General features: G+C 46.5%; 1 protein-coding gene across 3 annotated transcripts; it reads right to left on the reverse strand.

Moving 5' to 3' along the window:
• Window positions 1–40: 40 nt before the first annotated feature.
• sgk1 (serum/glucocorticoid regulated kinase 1) lies at window positions 41–21726 on the reverse strand. 3 transcript variants are annotated; one of them, XM_040160193.2, is made up of 14 exons: window positions 21319–21726; window positions 20705–20891; window positions 17607–17849; window positions 10668–10883; window positions 9302–9365; window positions 3952–4027; window positions 3747–3822; window positions 3384–3572; window positions 3164–3295; window positions 2433–2669; window positions 2247–2342; window positions 1822–1977; window positions 1640–1729; window positions 41–1480 (listed from the first exon to the last, which is right to left on the reverse strand). In XM_040160193.2, the coding sequence occupies exons 2-14, from the start codon at window positions 20846–20848 to the stop codon at window positions 1313–1315; spliced, it is 1887 nt and encodes a 628-aa protein (XP_040016127.2). In that variant the 5' UTR covers window positions 20849–20891; window positions 21319–21726; the 3' UTR covers window positions 41–1312. The 3 variants fall into 3 exon arrangements, with proteins under 3 accessions (XP_040016127.2, XP_040016128.2, XP_077949394.1); XM_040160194.2 differs by lacking the exon at window positions 17607–17849 and having other exon boundaries at window positions 21319–21724; XM_078093268.1 differs by lacking the exons at window positions 17607–17849; window positions 20705–20891; window positions 21319–21726 and adding an exon at window positions 10978–11131.
• Window positions 21727–22837: the final 1111 nt, after the last annotated feature.

Raw genomic sequence — 22837 nt, forward strand, 5'->3', positions numbered from 1 at the left:
TAATCAGCAGATTTCAAACTAGAAATAATTGCAAACAGGGTTATGAGGTGTAATAAAGTTAAACTTTTATTGCAAACCTGACATGGCCACATGAATCTTAAACAATTTGACAATTTACAGTACATTTAACATGAATTGTTACATATATATATATATATTCAAGCACAACGTAAGTCATTTTTTGTTCAATAATATACATTAAAACTAGTACAGATAACTCAAATATACAAACAAACTTAAATACCACCAAACTGCATAACAGCAATATTAAAATGGAATGTTCAGTTGCGATGTCGTCGGCTGCGGGCCGCCGCAGACTTGTTGCGAGCTGAATGGAAGACCGCATGGGGGGGGGGGACACAGTTGGTATGCAGAACAACACAAACACTCCTGAACACATCACTCTCTCTGTCACCTAGCAGCAGTGCTCTCTCTCTCTCTCTCTCTCTCTCTCTCTCACTATCACCATTATTGTTTCATGTGCAAATGAAGATTCAAAACGCCGTTTTAAGTTCTCTACGTCTCGCTGCAACAGGTGCGTCTATTCGGTGCGTCACCGTTCCTGTCTTGTTTAAAACAAATGCATAAAGCGAATAAATTTTTTTTTTAAAACGTGGTACAGACAAACTGAAAAGAGGATGGAGAGAAGAAAAAAATAAAATAAAAAAGGCACATTTCAGAGAATAAATAAAAGATCCCCCTTTGTAACATTCAGCTTCAAATACCTCCCTTTTCAACCACAGAATGTAAATGAGAAGAAACCAAAAGCACCAAATAAATGTCATCTCTACTTTTTAAAAGTCAAAAGGAAGTTCCCCTGTGGGCGGTTAGACAGAATCTCAGAAGACTCCCTACATAGATGAGGATGGAAATCCTTGTGAGGGCTGGTGGAAGTTGATGTGTGTGTGCTTGTCGGTTGACGGGGGCTTCTAAGCTGCCCGAGCTGTGTGCAAAATACCTCCACTGTCAGGTAAGAGAGGGGCAATTAAAGGCTGCAGTCTGTCTCTGTTCAAGAAATTGTGCGTCGCTTGATCGGGGGGGCAAAAGACGAGGGTTTAACATGTCCTCTAAAGAAAGCAGGCGTTTTTTTTTTTTGTTGCAGAAAGTCTTCCTTTAGGAGTCGGATAAATCATGGCAAGTGCACGTGTTTCAGCTCTTTGCAGACGCGCTGTGGTCGCAGGGTTTGGTTCAGACGTATCTATCACCCCAATGGTAAATGTAAGGTGGGGTCAAGATGCAAGCGCAGGGAAACACCATATTCCATGTCCTGTGAGTCTGAATTGGTGTCCATTGAGGGGCCTGTGTTTAAATCCTATAGGTAGGAATCCATAGACGGGGCGTACGAGAAGCCCACAAAGGCCTCGGCGGCGTCTTTGATGCTGGCTGTAACGAGCGCGCTGTCTGGGGAACAGCCGATGGAGCTGGGCACCGGCTCGTCTGTGAACTCTGGATCAAAGTGCCGGAGGTCGTTAGGTCCCGTCTGAGAGGGAGGAAGGAGAGGGTGGGTGGGGTGGGGGATTAGTCAGGCTGTAAAATCCATTGCCATATCAGGAAATGTGTGAATTCACAGCGAGGATGCTGCCTGCTCTCGATCTGGCAACACAATGGCCACTGTGCCGTAGAAAGGCCTGAGACTTACCACGTTGGGGTTGAAGGGAGGGGTGATCTTCTTTGCGTTGAGGTCGTCCCAGTTGATGGGGGAGAAGAATACGTGGCTCTTAATTTCAATCTGTGAAGAGAAACAGATGAAGAATAATTACACGATGTCCGGGTATGTGTCGATTCTTACAGATACACTCAACAGAGCAAAGAAGCACGTACAAAGTCATCCGCGCAGCCCAGCCTCTTGGTTCGGTCCTTCTGCAGGAGGCCTTCCAGCAGGTGCCTGGCCGCGTTGGAAATGTTGGGTTTCAGCTGCAGCGGCTTGTTCAGGATGTTGTCGTACATCTCTGCTGTGTTGCGGCTGTAGAACGGAGGCTGTGGAAGGGACGATAGAGAGAACTGATTAGCATCTTGGCAACAAGACGGGGGCGAGGCGTCCACATGACCGCCGCTGATTGAATCATTTCGAATCACGCACAGATTCACGTGCGAACACGCGCGGCGAAAAAGGGAGATAAGCTGGTGCCCGTGTGTGCAGTATCACTCGATATTACAGATAATGTCCATGACATTTAAGGCTAAATAGAGGCCGGCGTGTAACTATTCCGCGAAATCACGGCGAGGGGAACGGCAACGTCACTCACCAGGCCGTAGAGCATCTCGTAGAGGACAGCCCCTAAACACCACCAGTCCACCGTCCGGTCGTACGGCTGCTTGTGTAGAACCTCGGGAGCCAAATACTGTGTGCGGGAAAAGAAAAAAGTGGTGAGCTACGTTACCGGACGAGTGCCGTCAAAGTCCCGTGCGACCTGACATGACTTGACCCTCACCTCTGGAGTACCGCAGAAGGTCGACGTGGTGCCGTTGGGTTCGATGTTCTCCTTGCAGAGGCCAAAATCGGTGAGAATGATGTGCCCCTGGGAGTCCAGCAGGATGTTCTCCGGCTTCAGGTCCCTGTAGACGATGTTGAGGGAGTGGAGGTAGCCCAGTGCGCTGGCGATCTCCGCCGAGTAGAACCTGGCTCGGGGCTCGAGGAAGCAGCGCTCTCTCTGCAGGTGGTAGAACAACTGGAAGACAAGGAAAACAAACAGTATTAGTAACTGAACTTCAAATGTTTTGATTATCAAAAAGGGGAATTTGAGCGCGAGAGAGCAGCGTGACCGAGAAAGAGAAAGGAGAGTCAATGTCTCCTGCTCCCGATGACGCCCGCGGCTAATCAGCAATCTCTTTGCTCGTCCAACAATCGCAGGAAATTAGCTGGAATAGACACACTGAGCCTGAATGGCGCTGCTAATTTGGGCCCGGAGTCTCTCCCGCTGTCCCAACCCACCCCACGGTTTCCTGCGAGGTGTTTCCTTTACAGAAAGAAGGGCAAGAGAGTGGCAGCTTCTATTCTGCTTCTCATGACAGGATATCCCGTCTTTCTGTCTGCGTTTCTGCCTCGAAATTAATCTCGGATTCTGACACAGCATTATTCCCCCTAAAACCCCGATCCTTCATCTTCAGCCTCTCGCTTCGCCTCCGTCACCCCCCCGCTTCACCTCCTCATCCGCCAACTCACCTCTCCTCCGTTGATGTAGTCCAGGATGAAGTAGAGTTTGTCCGCCGTTTGGAAGGAGTAGTGCAGGCCAACCAGGAACGGGTGCTTGACATTCTTCAGCAGCACATTCCTCTCTGACATGATGTGTTTTTCCTGAGGATTACAAAGAGGCTTAGAGAGGTTGACTAAGAGACGCGCTGTGCAGCACGTGCATTTTCTGCATGCCTGCGTCCACCTTTACCTCCTTCTTCTTGAGAATCGCCTTCTTCTGCAGGACTTTGACTGCGTAAAACTGGTCGTCGGCGCGGTGGCGTGCCAGCAGGACTTTGCCGAAGCTCCCCTTGCCGATCACCTTCAGGAAGTGGAAGTCGTTGGGTTTGGCTGAAGGGTTGGAGGATGGTCCGAGGTTGATCTGTTGGGAGGGACTGGGCTGGGAGAAGAGGAGAGGACGAGGACGTTAGAGACCCATCGTGAACCCCAAAATCTAAGACATACACGTAAACAGAGGGTGTGTGTGTGTGTGTGGTTGTGTATCTCTGCAAAACGGTGAAATGTAAACAAAGGACAAAGCACACAATTCACTGTTTAATGCAAATATACTTACAGGAGGAGAGGGATTTGTGTTCATCAGCTCAGCATCCTGAGGAGGACTTAAGTTCAGAATAGACTGAACTTCAGGACTGAAAAAAAGAAGAAAAAATTCAAAGTTAGTTTATTCAACAAAGCATCAAAAGTATCTATTTGTTGTATGTGAACCAGCTGATCCTCCAGTGAAGGCAGAACAATGACAGGAGTCACATGGTACTCACTGCTTGCAGGCGTAGGAGTTTGTGGCGAGCCGCTGAATGAAGTCGTTCAGACCCATTCTCCTCTGTTTCATAAAAGCTGCAACGAAAGAGAAGAAGGAAAAAAAAAGAAATTTTAGATTTTTAAAGTAAAATGCGCAAAAAAGGATGTTCCGTACACGTGAAGAAGAGCCTGCTTCAGCTGGTTAGAAGTCCGTACCGGTGACTAGTGACACGAGCCCTCTAGATTTCGAGTAAGTCAGGTCGGACTTTTCCGTTTCTGTTTTGAGAGTCATGGTGTGATGCGATCAGCTGCCTCCAAACTTAAAATACAACTAACATGGCTTTGGCTCGTTGCTTTATAACGCGCTGGGGAGGCGCGTCTGCACACAAGCTCACGCCCCTCTGGTGGGCGGTGACCGGTTCCCCGCTGGGCCAATCGGAGGCCGTTGCGCTCCTGATGAGTCACAGCCGCACCTCGCGACGCGCTTGAGGCAAAAAAACATAATAGGAAGAAAAAAAAAATAAGTTCTTCAAAAATCCCGTGAAAAGTCATTACCATGGCAACTTTGCTTAACATCCCACGTGTCACGCAATCTGAATTGGGGAAACGAATCCCATGAATCCTGTATAGGCTATAATGACATCCAGATGTGTCCGTGTAAGTCATTTATGCAAACCATTAACATACCCGGAAGGACAGAATTAACTGTACAAAAAGTGCACATGAAGTAAAAACTTCTTCTCCAAACGCGGGAGTGACGCAGGTCCCCCCACCCTCCCACCCCGGTATACAAAAGAACCAGGGGGGAGAGCCTGAGCCGGGGGAGGCCCGATGCCAAGGGAAAAAAAGGAGAAGCTGGTGGTGGAAAAGTACTGACCGGGGAAACTTCTGAATGCGTCCAAGTCAAACAAGAGACGGATCGGACGCGCACGTCCTGTCTCTCGAGGTCAAATAACTCGAATTCGATGGTTGAAATGGCGCAAAGAACAGGGGCTCGTTTCGTGCGCTGGCACACAGATGATCAGATGGGCTCAGCGCGGTTATGTAAAAGGTCCATGGAACATGAGAGGGCCAACTCATTTTTAGAAGGTCATTCTTAACCGTGCAAATAAAAGGAAGAAGGCACCGCAATGTTATCTAAAACAAACCGTGGCTGCAATATTGCAAAAAAAAAAGTTTATGGATTAAAGAAAGTAGAGTTGGACCACACCACGTTGTGCGTTTTTTTTATACGCACCAAAAAAAAAAATCACAACAGTTGCAATGATGTGTTAAAAGTAAAAACCAAGGCCTGACTCACAGCTTGTCATGTCCTTAACTATCTGGAAAAGCAAACAGCGTGTCACCAGAGAGCACAAACACGCCTTTCACATGTGAAGGGGCTCCTCACTTCACTGCCCCACAGCCACACAAGGTCTCCCCTACCAAGGGAGGCTTTTCCCACAGCAGCACCATACGTCCAGATCAAGGGATTACGGCTTCCCACGCAGGCGTAAATTCTCCCCAACCACAGAAACCACTCCAGAAAGTAGGTCAAAGGAGAAACGCACCACCCCGAATAGCGAGGGTCTCCCGACCGGAGCGTCGCGCATAACAATAACACGGAGTTGAACGTGAACGCGCAGCTTTTACTCACACGTCCAAGCGGTCGTCCTGTCTTTCATAAGCGAGCTTTGTTTTCCGAACGGCGGCGCAGGAGCGAGTCTGTGGGGCTGCTCGGCGGGCAGGTAATCGGACTACACCGCATTCCTCCCTCAGGAGACTTTCATCCTCGGTAATATGTTTCTCCTTCCTTCTTTTCGGGGGGCGGAGTCGTTCCGCCTCTGTTTCCTTCCTCGGGACTCTTTGGCACCTTCACGCGCGGCTCAATGCGTCTCCCCAGCGGGCGGGGCCACGAGGTGCCTTCACGTGCTCCTCATTAGCTCGTACTTCTGGAAATTTAGACCCCACTTCTGTCTAACACGCGATGAACCAAAGCGCAATTAAAACACATTAATTAGTTAGTTATTTATCTTGCGTGGCGCTTCCTCCTTCATCACTATTTCACTTAAAAGCCAACCTCTCCTTATTTGTAACGTGTCAACAATACTTAAAGGTTTGGACAATGATTCATTTATTTTTTTCATGCCAGTTTTTTCCCATTGCAGCCAGCTAGATGAGGTCATTCTCCTGCAGGGCATCAAAGTAAAAAGTAAGAGCTGCCAACAAGCTGAGGCCATATCAATTCACTCTTGCCGTATTGCTCCCCCGACTCCTTTGTGCAGGTGGATACATGCAGAATGTTAATGGAGGATTAAAAAAAAGCCATGTACATGTGAATCAGACGCCAACTAATCGGAGAAGAGAGGATGATGACGTTTCTTAACCAGGTAGAGTTCTGGAGAGCAAACACGGAGCGAATTAGTTGTTGGAGTGCATTCATGTGTTCATTGCTCACGTGTGACTGTGCAGTTTTTAAATATAGCCTCAACTTTCTTCTGGTGTCTCCGTTCCTCCCTTGACTCGGGTCAAATCTATTATTAATCTGTCCCCCAAAGACAACTGATGCACGCACACACTTGCGCACACAAAGCTGGAGGGCAAAACAAAAACCCGCAGAGAGACAGGCAGAACATGCACACGCACACTCTCCCTAAATCAGGGAGAAGGAGAGAGAGAAACTGCAAATCAGGTACATCCAAGGTGTCCAACATTCCTCTCCTTCACTCCCCACGAGGGTTTGTTACCACATGATTGTTTCTCCTTCATACGGGTTGGGTCATTCCTTACAATCCACAAAAAAACTCATGACTGCACGCTTCAGTAGCAGCAACCAACCTCGTGCATCACATGCTGCTCTTTGTTAAGTTGATCTTAAAAATGTGCAGGTAAGATCAGCAGAGAGCAAGAGAGCGAGAGCGAGATAGAGAGATAGAGAGAGAGTGAAACGAACAAGAGGTCCACTCAGTATTTTTCCTCTAGAGGAGGCTCCACAATAATCAAGCTGTGTGTTTGTTGCGTTTCAGTGTCTATATGTGAGACCCGAGTTTCTTATGTAACCCACTACATTGACTAACTCACACACACACACACACACACACACACACACTCAGGCACACAAACACAAGGACAGGAAGAGGTTTGGCTGCGGTGCCAGAGGGGTTGAGGGGCAGGATATTAGAGTTGCAGAATGAACACACGCTCCATCGGGCCACACATGTGCAGTAAACCCACTAAGCGAGAGCAACATATCCTCATCGCCACGCTGTCCTCTGGCAGACGACATCCTTAAATCACTTCAATTCTCTTCTTTCGCCCGGCAGTGGGATGCGGAGGAGGTTTTGTGGCTACAGTTGATCTGGCGTTGAATGTGAATGAGCCTCGGTGGGGAGAAACCAAACACCACCATTACGCAAAGGCCTCGGCCATTCGTGGAGGACAGCGAGGCTTCTTTTCTGCAGTGTGTCCATTGTTTGGCCAGCTGAGCTATCAGAGTTTGAATTACATTTGTTATCATTTCCTAGAAAGTAATGGAAAGAAGCTTTGATAATGGAAAACATATTTTTCCTACTTTTAAAATTAAAAACATTTCTTGGGGAAATGGCGTGCGTCTATGATGTAAACACAATAGAGAGATTACAGGAAGGTGTGTGGGGGGGGGAGACAGGGAATGACATGCAACGCAGGTCCAGAAGGTGTTAAGTGAAGCAGCAAAACCTGCGTTCTTCCCCCTGAAGGCCACCCCAAAATATGAGGGCATGTTTGCAAAGAGAGCGATGGATTCGGCTGTGGATTAAGGGCAGATTTATTGTGTTGTGACGGAGGGAACGGGGATGACGTCATCGGCAGCACAGGCTTTCAGTAGAGGAAACGCAACCAAATCTGTCCAACTGTCTGTCCGGAAAAAGAAAAAAAACGAAACATGTTGAGGCAATCTTCTCCAAACCGGTCTCTGGTTCGGGAGCGCCTCTAAGGATCATCAGGTACAGTCTGTGGTGTTTATGTTGGATGCGTGAAGGGCAAGCTGACACAGGTGAGCGATGCGTCACGAACGAGGAGGAACAGAGAAAAACAACAGTTCCAGAGAAGAGAGAGGGAGCTGCTACGTAGATATCACGAAACATTCTGGCACCTCAGGGAGAAAAGCAATAAGTCAGCATTTAAATGGTGCGTTGTTCGGGTGAACACGGCGTTTGTTGTTTGACCCCGTGTGAAATTGGACAGCTACGATTATCACTGTTGCCTCCGTCCCTGCCCCTCCGTCATCGCTCTCCTTCTGTCGCGCACATCCGCGAATAACTCACACTTTTTAATTGCCGAACTTGGAGCAGCCGGGTGTAGCCGCGTTACCGCCGAGGCCACAGAGACAGCTTGTCCCCAGCTTTGCTAATGGCTTGGATGTCTTTCCGTGTGCCGAGAACTCCCATAATTAACAGGCAGAACTGCGCCCAGTGAAAAACAGCCTCATCAGAATACGGCTGCGTGTTTAGAAGCTGGTTTGTTGTTACACTTCGCTTCATGTTCCATCCTGGCAGCAGGCATGTGGACATTTGCAATAAAGTTTTGTTATTGAAGTAGCAGAGCTTACTTGTACTTGGACTTATATACTTAGAATATATGTCATGCTCTTGTGTATTTCCAAGATAACAGTATAATAAAATGTCAGAGAGGAAAAGCCAGTTCACTCTCTGCTCGGATGGACGTCACTCCACAGAATCCTTTACGTAACAAATTGGTGGTTGCTTCTGTTTTGATGCTGTGAAAATACATTTTGTTGCTGGTACTTGTAAAAAAAGTCCCTTTACATTGCAGTTGTGCCGTTAAGAACTTACTCGATGGCTTGTGGCACAAATCGAGGGCCTACGGTCGCGTTGGCTACGAAGCGATGCCGGACTCTCGTCCAGGGACACAAATAAAACACGTAATTCTGCCGCAGTGAACAACAAAAGTCGTGAAGAGGTGTGGGAAAGGAAGCGCGTGATGACGATCGGCACTCAGCATTATGTCTGTAACTACCGTTTTGCTCTCCCGGCCGGTTTCCACAAAAACAACAAAAAAATAGTAATCTGGGTTTGTGAACAACAGTTATTATGCTGGGAGCTCAGCGCTTGGATTAGAATGGTGAGGTGAGTGCTGCAGGCCGAATGCTTTTGCTCCCACAGCCATCGCGGCAAAACAACAAATAAGAGACAAAGAGAGGGCTATTTGGAATGATGGTGAAAACAAACAAAACTGCACATGATAGAGATGGATGTCCCAGGACAACGGATGGAGATAACAACGCGAATGAGAGTCATGGTGTGAAAGATTGCAAAGGTCTGTCCTTCCTTGGATAGAAGGAAGGATACAAAAGTACAGTACAAAGGTTGTACAAAAATGCCGGGGACTTACTGCTGTCGCCGGGGCAACGGTAGCTGTCTGGGTCTGAGTCATTGTGGTAGTACAGGTCCATCGCCTGAGGGAGAAACGTGGCATTAGTTAATCAAACGTTACAACAACACGCAAAGAATCTACCCACATTATGAACTATTCACACCGTGGATTCAGTTCAATGGCCGTCAAATACTTCTCTCAAAGTCCTTAAGTAATGGATATTCATCGATAACTGACCTGACGTGTTGGAAAAAAACACAAACTCTGTTGTGCATGGACCTGCAAATCAGTTTTTTTGGGATGTTTTCTTGATTGTTGAATGATAAAAATGTGTTGTAGGCCTTGTGGAACCGTCCTTATAGGCTTCTGACGTTGATCAAGTCCTCGTTGAACAAATAAATAAATAAGATGGCTAAATGATGAAATAGGATAGGCTTACATTTTTTTGCTGCACCAATTTATGAAGAATATATCTTTTCTTTCCTTTGTTTTTTCTTCTTCTTGTAATATTCGACAAGGCGGCGGGTTGAACTGGTCCCAACTGAACAAACAAGTGCATTCAAGCACTTGTAAAAGTGTACAGGGACTTCAAGCGATGTGACATTCGCGAACAGCAGCACTTAGTCCACATTCATGAAAGCACTGCTTCTGAAACGGACCGGTTTCGTGCCCCAGTTTCAGCTGCTTCCCGCCGTGACGTGTTTTAACGAGGCCGGGTTTCCAGGGTGAGACTGCATTAAATCAAATGAGCTCCGCGCCGGAAGCCTCGAGAGGTCTCCGCTCCAACAAAATGTCCACACTGTGCTTCGGCGAGACAACGAGCTGCTTCTTTATCTCGTAAGCTATTTGTTGTATAGCAAACTATACTAATACAACTGGTGGTACAGATGGGACATGAAGCCGTGTAGGAGATAACGTGAGATTACTTTATGGATGTATGAAGGAACAAACTCATATCAATACACAACACAATCCCCCAAACAACATATAACCAAACTGTATATAGAGACAAAGAGAGAGTTACAAATGTAGCTTTGTTCTTTAGGCTACACGTGGGCAGTGGTGGTGAATAATACTCAAAACCCTAAGTACAAAGACGTTATCACAAATAAAAGCATAAAGTAAAAGTACTCATGAAGTCATTAAAATCATTGTATGGGGACCTTACTGAAAACTATTGAATCTGCTTGCATGGAGATGACGCGGTCATTTCATCTCCAGCTTTGTTTGTCCATCACACATCACAGCGTTAACATATTTTCATAGTCAACAATCCAGTTTCCATTCATGCCCCTTTCTCCTGGAATATGCCATTACTAAGAATCTTATGCAACGCAAACCTAAACAATCCCCACCGCTCCCTGTAAGTTCGTCAGCTCTTTACCTGCGCGCGTTGCCGTGGCTGCCAGGTGTCCTCCAGGGCGTAGCTGATGTAGGGCCCACTGCAGACGGAGCACTCCAGCATGACGGGGCCGGCCATGGGGGGCGAGGCGTGGATCCCCCAGGACCGACAGCCACCCGGGTGGACATCGGACTCGGCTTCCTTCTGCTTGTCGTCACCGTCGCCGTGATGGCGCGCCAGCATCTTCCACTTCCTGACCTGACGGTGAAGACAAGTCGGTGGGTTTTTGCAATAGTTGTATGTTATGTGGAATAAAGCAACGTTTAGAAGCAGCTAACAAGATACCAAACACCTTCGCGTCACGAGTCAAACGACCGAGGGACACATTCGCGTGGCAAGCGGTGTCTTTGGCACACGGAGCGCACGGGTTCAGTGGCTGCAGCCCTTTCCAGTGAGTCTTATGAAGGCCTCCGTCAGTAGCTGTGGGGCTGTTGGCCTCTACGGCACCACGACTGGGCACGGGGAAACGTGTGCGTGGGAGAGGCTGTGTGAGTACCTGTGTGATAGAGTCTGAAAAGTGCAATTCAGCAAAAGAAACGTTCCATGACTGACCTGCTGACTGTGACGTTGTAGATCACCGCTGGAAGGACAGAATGGATCTGAACAAGCGCAGAGAGTTTCTAATAGAAACATCACACCATTCCACGTGCGGGTGTTTATTTGTGAGTGTGTGTGTGTGGGTTTGTTTGTGAGGACCACTGCCTTCTGTGTCTACTGTGAAATCAAATTACAATTTTGGCAAAATTGTGAATATTGCAATATGTTAACAGGCTATTACTGTTAAAGGGTGAATACAAATTTAACTTAGTTTGGGAAAAATGTTTTCTTTTTGATAGAGTGTCCAATAAAACTATATATTTAGCATTCCAGATCTTCTTTATTTGATCAGTACTAAACACGCCGGCTCAGAGCAGTTGCCAAGCAACGAGAGGAAACTCATGCAAGATACTGCTCTTTACACATTAAAGACATGTGTTTGATTTTGCTTCCAGTTGTGACTGTTTACTTATTTTAAATTGACATCTTGCATACTAATTCCTAAACACCGTGTCTCTGGGCAACGTTTCATTGTGTTAATCATGTGTGTAGAGACCCTTAAACTGGCACGAATGCCATCTCCAGACTCTCTAAACGCCTTTCCCTGCCCTCTGACCTGGCTTTGTGCGTCGACCCATTAAGACAACAGCGGTTCTATTATTAGTTGGGTTGCATAATGCCTGTTCTGCAAGATGTGTCCTTTCACTCCATGAACTCAGGATGTAATATAATCTGGGGACATTCTCCTACTTAAGTCAGGAAGTAGATATCGGCCACAAAGACACGTAAATCAAGGAGAGAAAAAAAAATCACTCCGGACTTCATCCGCCCCTTTTCCTTCTGCCTCCTCCTCCTCCTCCTCACCAACCTCTTCAACTGGCCTTTGCCTGTGTTCTTTACACATCATCTCCTGAATATATGTGAAACAACAACAACAACAACAACAACAACAACAGTTTCTCAGTCATTGACAGAGATACGTAAAACCTTTACCTCAAGAGCTGCCCTTTGCTCTTATACACGATCGAGCCGTAAAATCTGACACAGCTGCTGCTGAAAACGCTTTTCTTGTGAACATTCTCACAAACACACATAATGAAAAACAAATGCATAAAACATCGGATTGGGATCTGTTCCTTAAGTTGTCTTATTAACCAGCACATGACCCTCCTTCCCGGTAACCCCCCTTTTAGCGTCGGCCTGCTTATCCCTCCCTGTCCCCTAATAAGCTGCGTGGTGTCCCATGTATGTCTGAGCATCAGAACCATGAAATGAGGGGAAGGCAAGCGAGCATCGTGAGTAAGTAATGAGGTGCGAGTGGAGATACGGAGCCAAAGGGAAAAATATGTTCGTAAGACCAAAAGACAAACGGAGAGAAGCGTGAGACGTTCTTACATAAACCGTCCCGTTCCCTGACAGAGATCAGACTTGCTCATTAACACCAAGGTCACTGCTGTGTCCTCTCCCTTCCTTTTCACGCGCTTCTGGATACTAGGTCGCGAGCACAAACTGTAAAAAAATACTTAAGAAATACTGTTCGAGGACAAAGGGCGAGCCGACCGGAAAAACCAGTGTGAGTGGAGCGATTATTGACCAGAGGAACAGGAAAAAAAAAAGAGTAAGTGTGGCATCCCCGGCTTACCATGTTGATCCTAAGCTGCCTTAAGAGGCATTTTAAGAAATCCTGAGGAGTGCTTTGTTCGACCCCGATGTACTTACTAATTGGCCTCTACATGGTCGTCCAGTGCGCCTCAATCCCTGCAATTTCTCTTGTTAAATTAAAACGGCAGAGACACTTTACTCACTAACCGTAATATACAGCGGGTATAACACGCATGCATAAGGCAATATTTGCTGAGTTGTTTCTGTCATGCTCATAGTGATGAAGTATTTGTATATACCTACTCCTACAATGGTCAGTGCTAACTGTCCATCCAAAACACGAGTTTAACAGCGTGCCATACGCTCGTGTTACATCTTGAGTATGAATGTTTGTCCTTTTTGTTGCTGCATGATGTTGGATATTGTTCACAAAAGTTGGGCTTGCAAATGGAATAAGAGTCAGACTTTGGTCTGAGGCTTTAACCGAACAACAAAGTATTTAACAAAGTACAATACAATAGCCTTTTGTGTACTAGTAATGTCATAATAAGCATGTTGTCCATGCAGGCAGATGAGGTCAACTCGAGGCTTAGTTGTCAAATGAGAGCCATAAGACCCAAAACCTCAATGCACCAAGTAGTTTAAATAGAGCCGAGTGTGAAAAATAGAAATGACACTGCACAGGCAGGGTGCTGCTGAGTCTCTGTGGCCATTAACTGTGGAGCATCAAGATGGAAAATGGGATTAGCCGGGTTCTCTGGGGAGATTAGAACAACAATAATTCCCAAATGATGCTGTTGGATCTTCGCGATACCTTAGAAACTGAGCAACATCCTGTGAATTTTGAAATCACTGTTTATTCACTCATTTCCTCAGGTCATTACTGGTTGTTACACGGGTCGGCTCCAGACGTCACAGCCCACCTTTTCCTTATTGAGCTCCCCCTGTAGTTTATTATAGCCAGAGTTGGGTAAAGCACAACAGAGATAATCCACACATCCCCATGTGTCGCGACAAATCCAGCAAACCGCGGCCAAGTTCCCTTTGTACGTATCTCCTTTTTTTGTTCTTTGCCAGAGAAAAACCTGTATAATTCTGCAGTAGCAACTGAAACAAACGCGTTGTGCGTATACTGCATCTACTGTACATCCACTGAGCGCAAAGAATAGGCGTCACGCAAGAAAGATAATTACTGTAACTAGGTACATTCTTCCACTGCCAGAGCACTTGGCTTGGGAACAAAAGAACGCCAGAGGATTAGCAGTTCCCCGTTGCTGAGTGTGTGCTACACACGGAGGCTTAAAAGAGCTTTCCAGAGCCTGGGATGGTTTCCACATTCAAATGCTGCAAATATGTTTGAATCGGTCGAGAAGAACGAAGGCCGGCAAGAAAACGATCACGCTTGTAAAAAGGATAAAGAGCATGATTCCAATAAATGGGAAGGCACACGGTCAACCCGCCGACTCCACCTGTATTACCAGGAGATGGAAGCCTACCAGACTGATGCAAAATGGCTCGGTATCAACGCTGAGCTGGCACCCTACCAGTGAACGACTCAGGGGACACTGACTCGTCGCACGGATACGACTGTGTGATCAGGTCTTGAAAAAAAAAAAAAAAGTAAATTTTCTGAATTTGGTTGTGTAATCGATGTTAAATGCATCTACGGCTTAAATGTAAATGTTAAGGTTTTGGCTTGTGAGGAAAATAACTGAGGGTTGGTTTGAAGAGACCCAGACAACAAAGTTAATGTTTTCAATGGGTCTGCTTAGTTATCCAGTACAACAGCCCTGCAATAAATCACACTGTTTTGCTGCGACTGTGTCCCAGGGTCGATAGTCCTTTTGTAGAGAGCTATTTGCTGGTTTGCTGATACTGTTTCCAGCAAACACTCAAATACCAAATCTGCCAAAAATCAAGATTTTCCCTTGCTCATAGATTCAAGACTTGAGTGTCAGCAAAGGATCATTGAAAGTCCACCGGTTTACCGATGAAACGTTTGAACATGACACGCGAGTCATCGAGAAGTGAGTCATTCCCCTCTGAGAATTTACAAGTAGGACACCTCTCAGATAAGATTGCGTCGAGGGCCAAAGTCTGCAGCCCAAATTCCAACAGAAACATGAGCACCATAAATCTGGGGAGTCCCTTCTCTTGTGGGGTGAAGGTGTACATTCTTGTTTCTAAAATCCCACGAATTCGTCCCCCGGTTGACAGACTCCGACATCCCCCCTCCCCTCGAGTTTCTCATGCACTCTCTCAGAAACCCGAGCATTAGCATTCGTGGAGCAGCGCTCAGCCCGCCGGGCCGTGTCTCTGCAGAGAGGAAGAACCGGAGGGAGATCCGTCACAGGTCGCTGCGTCGCTGTGGAGAGTGAGCACGTTCCACGTGAGAGTCACGCTCTTTAAATGCCACTGATCCTCCGAGCCCGGTGCTTCCTGACTGCCATGCAGGACACGGCGTAGTGTGATCGAGCTTTTTTACAGCTTCCCTCGCGGACAAAAGGGGGTTTCCGGGAAATCTCGCGTTCGGTTTTTCAACCTCTACTGCCGCCACTTTTGTCTGGGATCTAACCAGCGGGCTCCATCGGGAGATGATCAAAATCACTGTTCTTCTCGGACACGCTCGGCTTCTCTCGTCTTTCTTCTCTCAGCGGGTCTATGTGAATAAATATGAACCATAGTGAATACACTGATTAACAACGGCATCACATGATCCACACCATGGCCAAGAGGAAATAAGGAGAATGATGCCACAGGCCCAATGGCTGACATATTACATAATATAAAAATATAATATTAAAGTGTGACGTTGCTCATGTTTCTGACTTGACGAGACAAGTTTCAGCAGCCGTTTGATTACAAGATGCAATCTAAAGGGTTTTCAGGAGTTCCAGTAAGATTCTGGAAAAGTACTGGAACTGTGAGATAACACGAGAGATAACATGAAAGGACATCCAGCAGTCAGCAAAAGTTCATGTTTTATTCCGTTTCAATTCTGTGTCCATCAGGCACATTAGAGGCTTGATTAGAGATTAGTGGGAAGGCTGTGTTTGCATTATCTGTGTGTGTGTGTGTGTGTGTGTGTGTGTGTGTGTCTGATTGTGAGTTGTTGACAGTACAGGACGTCGCTATCAGGAGGATTTATAAGCTTTTGATTTCTGGTCATGCTCAGGAAGGGGGGGGGGGGGTTGGGGGCAGATGCTCTGACCTCATCCTCCATCCACAAATATTCCTGCTCCTCTCATCTCTCTCTTCATCACTGCTGCTTCCTGTGTTCATGTTTCCCCCCCTCAGGTTCACCTATCCCTCAACTGCATTCATTGTCTTCTCTAATGTTTCTCCTAATTACCCACCATTCCTCTTACTTACATTACCCCCCCCCCTCCTGTTCAATCTTGCATACATGGAAGAAAAAATATGCAGGCACCGTAAAGTGATGATCTGATTTCCTTGGCTGTCGCGGGATAAGCAGCAGAAGGGTGAAGGGTTTCCAAACCAAGCTGCGCTACCTGGATTTTAAAACCGCTGTGATGGATTTTGAATGAGTCGGAGGTCGAGGTGGGCAATCTGTCACGAAAGCTGTTCTGGAGGTAGACGACCTCAAATGTTGTATAAAAACATGTTTATCTCTAAGGCTCTGACTAAGTACAGATTGACATTGAGTATTTGCGAGGGGGGGTGAAGTGTTTGGACAGATCGTCCTGAGGTACATACAGTATGTAGGGAACATGACGTCTATGTGCTGGGTTTTTCATGGTGGAGTACGTATTTGGCAATGGCACGCAAGGTCAAACACGGGGGGGCGGGGAGGGGGGCTGTATTTCAGTCCATATTTTAAGGTCACGCATCTGACTGCTGTCGCATGTCGTAAGTTTTCAGTGCGGTTAATCATTGGTTGAGTCCAACCCGGATTAGCTGCTGTAGGTCGGTTTCGCTGAACTCCACCTTGGCTTTTCATTGACCACGCTCATACAATGCAGTTTGAACTAGACAGTGACTCACCACGGAGCCCCCTCCTCCTTAACCCCCCCCCCCATCAATTCTACACACAAACACACACGTTATCTCAGGCGATAAAGCGACAGGCCTGTTGGCCGTGAGGGCAAGAGGTGGAATTGGCCGAGTGAGATGTGAAATCCAGAGATATAACAAAATGAAAATAAAAAACAAAAGAGCTGAACACGGCGCTGTTTTGAGTTCTTACATGAGTCAACGGTGTTTTTTTTTTCCGGTGCACACGCGAGTGCACAGTGTGGCTTTGTCTCGCTCGGACAGCGATGACTCATTCTCTCCGCTCGCCCATGGGATGGGAGAAACACACTCACAGAAACACACACACACACACACACTTACACATCCAGGCAGAGCCCCATCTGATGGGTATGATGATTGATAAGAGGGGGGGGGGTTGCTATTATGATTGCAGTTCCAAGGACAACCTGGACCCCCGCAGCAGTGAATGCAGTCACGTGTGTTTGTTGAATGCATTCACTGGAGTACCTTGTTGTCTAACTTTAATACAGTGTTCATGCCCTCTGTTGAATACATGCCTCCAGCTCTACCACCAGCCTGTGGTAAATAAATAGTGTCTATTTTAATAGTATCTTTGTATCAAATGAATGCTGCGTGTGTGTGTGTGTGTGAAGGAGGTGACAAATGACGCTGCAGCCGGTTGTGTTACACACAACGCACTGACCTAATGACTCACACTAATGCATTCAATTACACTCATCCTCTCTCTCTCTCTCTCTCTCTCTCTTTCTTTGTCTTTCCTATTACCTTGCAGGCCGCGCTCGTGTCATGGCCGCCGGTTCGTCCGCTGGCCGGCCGTGGCCGCGGCGAGCCCGGCGCCTGGCGGTAGCACTGCCCGGCCTGCAGGCCGCCGTAGTGACAGCAGCCGTAAGGCGAGGGGAAGTGTGTGTGCCACAGGTCCTCGGCCAGCGGACCCCTCGGACAGGGGTAAAGACCCTTCCCCTGGGCCTTCTCAACGCTCACTTTGGGGTTTCGCATCCATCTTCGTACCTGCGCCGAAAATAAGTGCTGAGGTCAGAAGCAGTTTGGGAAATATTTGTTTTTTTCAGTTAGAAGCCTCATGAAATCTCATCCTGCAGACAGCTACTGCACACACACACACACACAGATACACACACACACACAGACACACACAGACACCAACCAGGAGTGAATGCTTAAGTCGCAGGGCAGCCAGCAGACAGCACGTCAGGGCATGTCGAGTCCAAAGGAAAAACACTCCTGCAGGACACCGCGAAAAAAAAAAAAACCGCCCACTGTGGCCGTCGCAGACGTTTCTGATGACGCACACTTCCAGGAGAATAAGACACTGGCACGCGCGTTTCTTCGCAGAGAACGTGACCGTTCGATAGACATTACATCCAAATAGTGGATTCTTTCCCCCTTGACATTTGTAATCACATTGATAGGTGAGTGAGAAAGGTTTTGGCTCTGTCGCTCTTTGTTAACATGCCGCTCTGACCATGAGTTGACATCGTGAGCTTAGTTTGTTTTCTACCTCTGGCACACAAAAATCTCATTGAAGTGGGAATATGTTTTCTTGTTTGTGGCCAGCCTTTAGATTCACCGAAGAGCCACACGTTACGTCATCCTTGTCATGGGTTTTCACACACATTTAAATTCTAAAAGTGAGTAGTACGTGTAATTATATTTCAATGTAACTTTGGAGAGATGTTGCATTTCAAAATCTGCGATATTTGCTCAAATAGAAGGTTTAATCAACAGTTGATACAGTCCAGATTCACAAACAAAAAAACACACAGAGCCATTGATTTTATATCTGCTTCTATCATTTCCCTCACTCATTTGTATGACACAGGGCCTGGTCTGCTTTTCCCATAATGTAATCAGGATTAAATATACACAAAAAATCAATGAAATGAAAGCCTTAACCGCAGCAGGCATTGATTCTGATTCGGGGCAATGCGCTGATGCATATCTGGAAGATTCTGTTTTTCTTGGTGTCGTTGGGCATGAAAGCTGGTTTCATCATGAAAAATGCAAAAGATAGACAAGAAAAGCTAAAGATGTATCATAGATAGATGCATAAATCAACAGAGCGTCAGTCTTTTAATCGCTGATTAACATTTCAAATTCTTTTTTAAATCCCACAAGAGATTCATGGCAGCAGAATGTGCTGCGCGGGAGCGCGTGTGTGTTTGTGCGTGGGTGTCAACACAACACAATCTGCTCACATTAACAGGCCGAGTCATCAGGGATCCACACCATACTGTACGCCATCTGAGGCCGACACTCGCTGTGGAAAAAACTCACTGCGAGTAACAACTCAAAAAACAACATCATAATAGTTGATTTCTCCAATTTTTCTCCTTGAAATCAAACGCTCACCGGAGCCGATGACGTCGTAACTTGAACATAAAAATGTACAATAGAAACATTGGTTTCATCGTGTGTCTGCGTCGTGGTAAAGACACGATGCGCCATATTCCCAAAGCAGCACGGTGACTATTGAGCAAGCGCATTAATTCAACCCTCGTCCACAAGTGACATTAGTCATTTCCTTCCCATCCTGCCCCAAAGTCATATTGCTCAATGTTTTCTTTTGATCTCATGTAAATCCGTGGCAATTTATTCAAAACCGAGGGAGCAGAAGTTGTACCGTTTGTCAAGCTCGGCGGGTTTTGAGTGAGTGCAAAAAGACACTAATTGGGGTTTGGAGAGATAACAGCATAAAAACTAAAGCCCACAAGTCCAAAAGAAAACAGCTGAGGGGTAATTCACAGTGTATCGACACTTACATTAACAACTCACTGGGTAACAATGGTCTCAGACATGCATGGACTCTCTTTTTCCCCATTAGCATTTAGCAAGAGGCTGAACGATTGTTCCAAACCAATTAAGGGAACAATTATTTTAATTGATTACTTAATTCCAAATTGAAAAAATAGAAACCTGACTTTGATTGATACACTTTAATGATTACTGATGAGCAAACAAATGATCAAGCTAGTTGATAGATTTAGTTGTTATTGTTTCTTTTAGTATTCTTATCTATGTTTTTTCTCTAATGCATACTTGAAATATAGGGTTAACAACTAATAGTCATTGGTTTTATTCTTGTTAATCAACAATGTGTTGATTCCTAATCGGGCAGTAATAAGAACAGCCGAAAAGAAGATTTTCGTGAAATATCACACAAACATTATGTTTTGATTGCTGTTTCAAAGTAACCAACGCACGCCCCATCCATTAATGACTCACCAACATTTATACAGATTTAGTGGATTATTAGAAAATAAGTTATTGACAAATGATAATGAATAATAATAATACGGTTGAATGGAGGAGGAACGTCTGCAGTAGAAACCTTTAGCAAGTGTCAAAGTCAGCGGATGCACGCCAACGCAAACACGCCAACCACGAAAACGAATGAACCAAAGAAAAACATTTACATCGCACAGCAAACGAGCCTTGTGACTGCAGGCCGATGCCGGACGCGCTGACTACATCTTTAACCGGATTACAGGACCTCACCAGCTCAGTGATGTCATGATTTCCAAACAACAGACACTTCTGTAATGCAAAACTCACACACACACACACACACACACACACAGTTAGACAGACACATGCTCACACACACAGTAATCCCAAGTACGCAGGGAGATGAATCTTGTTCTCCGGCTCAGCTTTTACGATGACATCATCGTTGGCATTCACACACACACACACATACACACGTACACACAGAAGGAAAGAGAGGGAACACTCCGGCTGTGACACCTCCTCTCGCCGCCAACACACCCATCACTGATGGTGTAGGAGCATGTGTCGGACGCGTCGATCCCAAAATGTGTGTGTGTGTGTGTGTCACCCAAACTGACCTTTCTCTTGACAAACTGGAAAGCGGAGCACTTCTTAAACGAAAAGGCAGTCTTCTCTCCACCTCCTCCACCTCCCACACCTCCTCCTCCTCCTCCTCCTCCTCCTCCTCCTCCTCCACCTCCTCCCCTGTTCACCAGCTTCATGGTGCCTCCGCTTGCCTCCGTAGATCCCAGCGTGCCCGAGAGCCTGAGAGGGATTCAAACACAAGGAGGAAGAGTTGATGAAAACACGAGGAGAATCAGAGTGCGGGACCCTTCGGATGACTGGGATGCTCCTGGGTGGAGCGAGAAAGAGAGAGAGAGGGAGAGGAGGCGGAGAAAAACAGATGGACTGCATGAAACGAGAAGGACGGAGGCAGGTCGCTGTGATGAAAATGAAACCACGTGAACAACGATGCAGAATAAGACAGGAGGATGTGAAAGAGAATGCATACACAAAGATGGGGAGACGAGAAGGAGGAGCAGGAGGAGGAGGAGGCTACCTCCTCCAGCTCCTGTTGCTGCTGGGGGGAAAAGGCTCCCGTGCACAGCCAGGAGTCAGTGAAGTGCCTGATTAGGCACGTGTAATCCACGGGGTTTTCATATGCATGCATGCAAACACGCCGTCATCGTACCTTAATACCGATGCGTTTGGCTGGTTCCTCTGCAGCCTCTTTTCATCCAACGACTCCTCCGAAAACTTGTCGGACGCACCAACTCCTCGCTCCTCGGTTACACGCGTCCCTTTTCCTGTTGTTACCGGACTACGCTCCCATGCTGGAACAAGGGTGGTGAGAGGATGCGGGTGACTCTGGATCAGTAAGAGTGTGTGTGTCCTCAGTGGTGCTGTTTGGAGGGAGCTGTGAGTGAATGCATGGATGCCGGTGCTGTCAGCCTGTAAACAAACACTCAGGAAGTGTGTGTGTGTGTGTGTGTGTGCAGCTGCAGTCCTCTGGTTCAGACCAGCGCTACTTTATCAATGAGAGGATCTGCAGCAAGCGAATGCCGCCACTCTCTCCCCCCGCTCTCTCTCTCTCTCTCCCCCTATCCCTCTTCCTCTCCATCCCTCTCTCCTCACCACTCTGCCCTCCCACAATTCCTCTTCTGCAGTCATGGTGGCGCCTCCTCTTCTCTTTCCCTCTCCCTCCTCCCTCAATTGGACCCCCCCCACACCCCCCACACACACACATTTCATCCTGTCATGACTTTATTCTCTTTTCTTGTCGGACTAAGGGGGAGAGGGTTATCATGAACACAAGCAATCACACACACACACATCATCATATATGTGTGTGTGTCCTTGCCTTTGCATCACAGGGTTAGTTTAACTCCCTGATGTGACACAAGGACAACAAAGCTACATTATGTCCCTTGCTGCTGTTGTGGATTACATCACATGTAAAAAGATTAGTTATCTTACTGTGCAACACGATATGTTGAAATAAAGACGTTTGCTTGAGTATCGTCTACTACAATAATATTGTTTTGATCATAAAGTAAAACAACCTGATAATTCAGAAGAAGAAAAAAACAAAACACCTCATCTGGTTTATAAATTACAAGGTGTTTCCTAATAACACTCAGCGGAAATTAAACTGTTGTTATTGAGCAGGCGAGTCGGTCTGCCTCAGCTTCTTGTTGAGTGGCTTTCCTCGCAGGAGAACAGTGACTGTGCAGCATTCACTGCAATCAGGACCCGTCAGAGTCAATCAACTGCGACTCATCGCTAATGACACGGAACAATGATTGGTGAAATCAGCTGGATAAGAAGCCACGGTGCAATTTACCAGCAGAGGCCAACAAGGTGTTTTTTTTCTCCTACAGAAAGCTTCTTCGGAATTTGTTCTCGTTCTCATCTGTCAAAATTAGTCCTTAGAGTTGTTTTTAACTTAAGCCCTCAGATGGTTTTAATTGAAAGGGCTACACAGAAATATAATATAGTTTCAGATATCTAGCTAACGGCATTTTTAATGCACGCCTGCATCTGCATAGTCGATTCTGAGAAGTAAAAAAACATTTTTTTGCTCTTAACATTCGAACACCAGTGGTTTGCTTTAGAGAATTAAGTCAGGAAACTAAAAGAAGACAAAAACTCAGCCTGCCAAAAATTCTCCTTATCTGTAGGGTGCAATTATACAGCCTGACAGCAACAAC

This window comes from Gasterosteus aculeatus, chromosome 18, assembly GCF_964276395.1.
Source record: "Gasterosteus aculeatus chromosome 18, fGasAcu3.hap1.1, whole genome shotgun sequence".
In the NCBI taxonomy this organism is placed as follows: Eukaryota; Metazoa; Chordata; class Actinopteri; order Perciformes; family Gasterosteidae; genus Gasterosteus; species Gasterosteus aculeatus.

Coding starts and splice junctions, on each gene's coding strand:
- sgk1 (XM_040160193.2), bottom strand. CDS start 20,848: ATGAAGCTGGTGAACAGGGGAGGAGGTGGAGGAGGAGGAGGAGGAGGA. Junction 9,366..10,667: donor AGCCACGGCAACGCGCGCAG/GTAAAGAGCTGA, acceptor TTTCTCCCTCAG/GCGATGGACCTGTACTACCA. Junction 2,670..3,163: donor ACTACATCAACGGAGGAGAG/GTGAGTTGGCGG, acceptor CTTGTCTTCCAG/TTGTTCTACCACCTGCAGAG.